A 5,097-nucleotide genomic window follows, 5' to 3' on the forward strand; every position below is an offset into this window, starting at 1 on the left:
TGATGATGATGAGGCATATGTGAGGCCGAATGTCCAGGAGGAGGATCGGGTCACTTATCTATAGAGGATGGAAATAGAAGATCCTGACAGGTGGATTGAGATGATTAGTGAGGGTGAGCCTTCAGGCTCTACTCCCTCCACATCTTCTTAGATGACAAGAAGATGGGGCTCATTGTTAGCTGCTCATGGCAGTGAGTCCTTAAAACAGGTTGAGCAGGTATGGCAGATGGTGCAGGGATGGCTTGGCATCAAGCATCATGACATGTTGCAGATGGGATGGAGTTTCCATGGACCTGAACATGGTGGTGAGATTCTTGGTGAGTCCGAGATGTGGCAGAATCCGAGATAGACTGGTGAAGGCATAAGGATGTTCACTCTCATGGCTTGAGCGTGACAATGGGATTAGCTACCCAACTAGTTCAGACATGGGATCCGGAAGTGCACAGAGAGATGTTGACATCAGGCAGGCAGGCAGGACGACAGTTCACAGGATGAGGACGACACATGATGGAGATGGAAGTTCTACATATGTTGTAGGGATGTTTGCAGTATGTGGAGGAGTTGACATCATGGACCAAGGATGAGACAGATATTGATGATGATCTTGGTGGATGGCTACCAGGATGGTATGTTGTTGAGGACGACAACGACTTCAGGTGGAGGAGGATGTGAGGACCTGTAGTTCTGATGAAAGTGCGACCACGTTCAAACGATGAGCGACTGGTTGGAAACTTGAACAAACGATGGAGTGTGAACTGGACTTCATGTGCGATGGCGTTATATGTTATAATGCGCACAAGGGAGAGAGCGACGATGGTTTATAGAGATGTGGGGAGCATGAACGCTCAACCCACAGCCGACCTACAACATGGGCAAGCCGACATGTGTTTGGGCGAGATTGCGATGGAGTAGGCGCGTTGGGCAAGTTGGCTGGGCAGCCAAGACTTCGCCCTACCACTTGTATATATTAACATTGCGTTGGAGTCATTTAGACATTCAACCATCGTACAACAACTTCGCTCAAAGAGAAGTGCGCAGATCTAAGAGGGTGGACGCACAAGTAGAAGGCGTTGTTTAGGAGATGCGCCCGTTCTTGGGCAAGGCCGCACGGAGGTAGATCGCTTCTCAGTTTTGGGCGAAGGGCACGAGCAGGGTCGCCCGCTAGTTGGAGTGAGGCGTGCACGGGTGTGTGGCGCCTGGTTTGTGTGACGACTTGGAACGGGTTCTTGCGTGGCTCGGGTGAGCGCCCACTTGTCGTGCAAGTGTGCACGGTGACTTGGTGAAGTGTTGAGATTGTGAACGGAGGTGTGTCTCGGGTAGAGGTGTCCGTGTGTGGCGACTTGGAGGCACGCCCAAGTTGGGAAAACAACACGATCATGCAACGAGGTGAACGAAGGGTTGGTGAGTTGTGCAGCGACCGTGCGGAGGCGCCGACGAGCTGGGCAACCGAGTTTGCCGAAGATTGTAAATTTGGCTAAGTATGAAACTTGGAGTTTCCAAGTATACTTGTAAAGTTTGTAACTTGTAAAAGATTGTATAATATATTATCGGGCATACTCATTGTTTAGAGAGTTTCCCCTCCCTTTATAGTGTGCAATTGTGTTCTTCATTTATAATTGCTGATGATAATGAATGTGTATGGGTGTTCATTGGTATAAAGGATAACATAATAATACTTGGTTGCAAAACACAAAGTAAGTAGGAGTAAGTGGTTAGGTGTAGTCTATGAACATAAGTATTGGTGAAAAAAAAGTGTTTGATGGTGCCGCACCTCGCTAAAAACAGTTGAAAGACTACCGCCGACTTGAGGGCGTGACACATGGCCTCATGCTTCCGATGGACGGATGCAGTGAGTGCCAAGGCTATCAGGGCCGTCCACCTCAACGGCCAGTTGAACGAGTTTCCGGGGCCGGTTAGCGTCAAGCAAGTGCTGCAAAACTACTCTTGCCATTTCATGTGCTCTTCACGTGATCTCTTCGCCGTCAATTGCCGCCTGCTGCAGCCCGACGAAGATCTCCAGCTGGGCGAGCTATACTTTCTCCTGCCACTCTCACTCCTCGACTCCGACCTGTCGACTGAGCATTTAGTGGTCTTGGCGGCGAGGTTGCGCGCCACCGCCAGAAAGAAGGTGTCCAAGGCTGCGCAGCGGCAGAGAGGCGCAAATTCGACTTGCGACCTCCCCGGCGAGGGGTGTAGTTCGATGGATGAAAAGTTTTTGCGGAGCTACGATGATCCGGAGTTAAAGATGGCATTTAGGGAGTACTCGATTTCCAAAAGCAGATCATGGAGACCTAGTCTAGATACTATCCAGGAAACCGGCTTCGCTTGTTGAGCCCATGTCTAAGAATTTCTGCAATTGTACATTGATTTTTCTGTTTCAAGATTTATTTGCTTCAATTCTCAAAAACAATTTGTATATTGAAACAAGTAACAGTGAATTCGACAATTATCCAAATTTAGTACTTAATCTATTATGATTTTCCTTGTTCAAGCGGCGGTCATTTGTGGGTTTCTAATAACTGTAACACTCATCCATGAGGCCGATTTAGTTGTTACGCCTGTCGTTCCTTTTTTCTTTGAAAGAGGGGCGGTTACTTTGAAAGCTCTTTGCTCGAAATCAGTGAATATTTCTGGGCTGTTATAGGAAATTCATTGTGAAATTTATTCTTCCGTTCGCTATTTTTGGTTTAAGAATTTTACGATTAAAAATTTAATCGTTGATTTTGAAAACGAAATATAAAATAATAAAAATTTAGAACTTTATTTTTATTTGTGCATTGAAACCAATAGAATTTTACAAATGATGAGGAAAAATATGAGAATGAGTAATAAAACTCAGAAAAAAATATGAGAATGAGTAAAATAAGAGGGAAAAATATGAGAATGAGTAAAATAAACTTAGAACTTAAGTGAAAGAAATTGTTTTTAATAAAAACGATGAATGGAAAAAATGAAACTTTCCTTTGTCGAAACAACTACCTGTCCTTTGCTTTTGGCAATTTGAATTTGATTCCCGCACCTATTCGATTTAAAAACTCGTAAAATGGAAAAGATGAAAAAAAATACAGACTACCTTCCTCATTATTGTAATTCTATTTTACATATGCTCTAATGTTTGCCGGCTTCTCAAAAGTTTTTCCCATTATCACAAGTGGTTAATTTCCCAGTTTTATAAAAAAAATTAAATATATTTTAATTTATAAACCCAATGATCTTTTTATTCTTGTTAATTTTAATTAAAATTGGATAATTAATTTTAAAATTTTTAGTTTAAATTGTTTAATTTGCATAATTTTGAGTATCCCATAACTTTTTCATGATATTAAATCTATTATACATTCAAAAATATATTTTAAACAATAAAATTTACTAAAATTTATAGCTAGATTCTAATGAATTCTAGTACAAATAGTTATATATATATATATATATATAGAGTGGGCCTAATGGTAAAGAGCATGTGTTTACTCCTAAAAAGTCAAAAGTTCAAATCCAAAAGAATGTAGAGTATGAATCCCTGGTATAGATGGTTTTATATATAGATAGAGTGGGCCTAATAATTAAGAGCATGTGTTTCCTCCTAAGAAATCAAAAATTCAAATCTAAAAAAGTATAAAATAACCACAATATATATATATATAATTAAAAATTTTATTATTTAAATATATTTAATAATAAAAATATATCTTTTTAAAAAATCTATAGAGGTTCATAATTTTTTTTTAAATATGATTACTCAGTTTATATTATATAGATATTTAATATTAAGATTTTTTAATATTTAAATATATTTAATAATAAAAAATAAATGTTTTTCAAAAAAATATATAAATTAAAATTTAGAAAAAACGGAATTTATAAATTTATTTTAAATATGATTACTCAGTTTATTATATATAGATAGTTAATATCAAGATTTTTAATATTTAAATATATTTAATAATAAAAAATAAATGTTTTTAAAAAATATATATAAATTAAAATTTAGAAAAAACCGAATTTATAAATTTATTTAATTTTTCTTTTTAAAATTGACAAATATTTAAAATTCAAACATTAAACTAAACTTAAATAAATTTAAAAAAAAATCTTTATTCTGAGGCCCTCTTATTTTGAGGTCCTTCTTATAACTTATTTTGTCCCTTATATTTTTAAGGGATTTGGGCCTTATAAGGTCCTTTTTTACCTTTTTGTATATACTCTTTAATGATTCTTCTAAATAATATTAATTTTATTCTATCTTTTTCCTTTAACTTATGGTAATTAACTTTGATTTCTAACTTAATTTCCTTTTATTTATTAATGAAATTTAAATAAAAATATTATTTTATATTAATAAAATGAAAATAAAATTATTATTGGTCATTTATTTAACTAACTGCCCTTTAAATTATTAATCAACTTATAATTTTAATGATTCTTTTAATTAATATTATTTTATTTATATACTCTATTGATGCATTCACTAATTTTCCCATTAACTTACAATAGCTAACTTTGTTTTTCTAACTTAATTACCTTTTATCTATTAATTAAAATTGAATAAAATTATTATTATTTTATATTAATATAGTTTAAATAAAAATATTATTTCTATATTAATTTTTAGGTATTATATTATTATAAGGCCATTCACTCAACTAACTTTCCGTTAAATTATTAATAATTTTTAATTAATCAAATATAATAATTTTGACCTTTGTCCTTGAGTCAAACTAGCCGTTAGATAAGATAGTTGTTGGAGGGTCCGATTAGACTATTTAACATGATGAGCTTGATCTGTTTCTTCAACTTGTCCTGACGATGAACCACACTGGTTGGTTCGAAACGCGTCGACAAATGATATTCCATGTGATTTTCGCCGAAAAATCTTTCTTAACGAGAATCAAGTAATTAATCATCCTATAATAAAATTTTAAACCATATTAATAAACAAAATGTCCTATAATGAAGATTTTTCCTTTCAAATTCCAACATTGCTCCCTCTAAATTTAAAAAGTACTTATTTTTCACATTACTTCCATGTTCATGTAGCAATCTAAATTAGAGTTTTGATTAATCTAAAACCATTTTTCTATATTTAAGTCACTTTAAAAA

General features: G+C 35.0%; 1 protein-coding gene across 1 annotated transcript; it reads left to right on the forward strand.

Moving 5' to 3' along the window:
* Positions 1 to 1,819: 1,819 nt before the first annotated feature.
* Positions 1,820 to 2,332, forward strand: LOC149178861 (uncharacterized). Its single transcript, XM_089422260.1, has one exon. It carries the CDS (start codon positions 1,820 to 1,822, stop codon positions 2,330 to 2,332), a length of 513 nt encoding a protein of 170 aa, XP_089278386.1.
* Positions 2,333 to 5,097: the final 2,765 nt, after the last annotated feature.

This window comes from Pinus tabuliformis, chromosome 4_1 (genome assembly GCF_031772625.1).
Source record: "Pinus tabuliformis cultivar Carrire ecotype Pingquan chromosome 4_1, CPIR1, whole genome shotgun sequence".
Lineage (NCBI taxonomy): Eukaryota > Viridiplantae > Streptophyta > Pinopsida > Pinales > Pinaceae > Pinus > Pinus tabuliformis.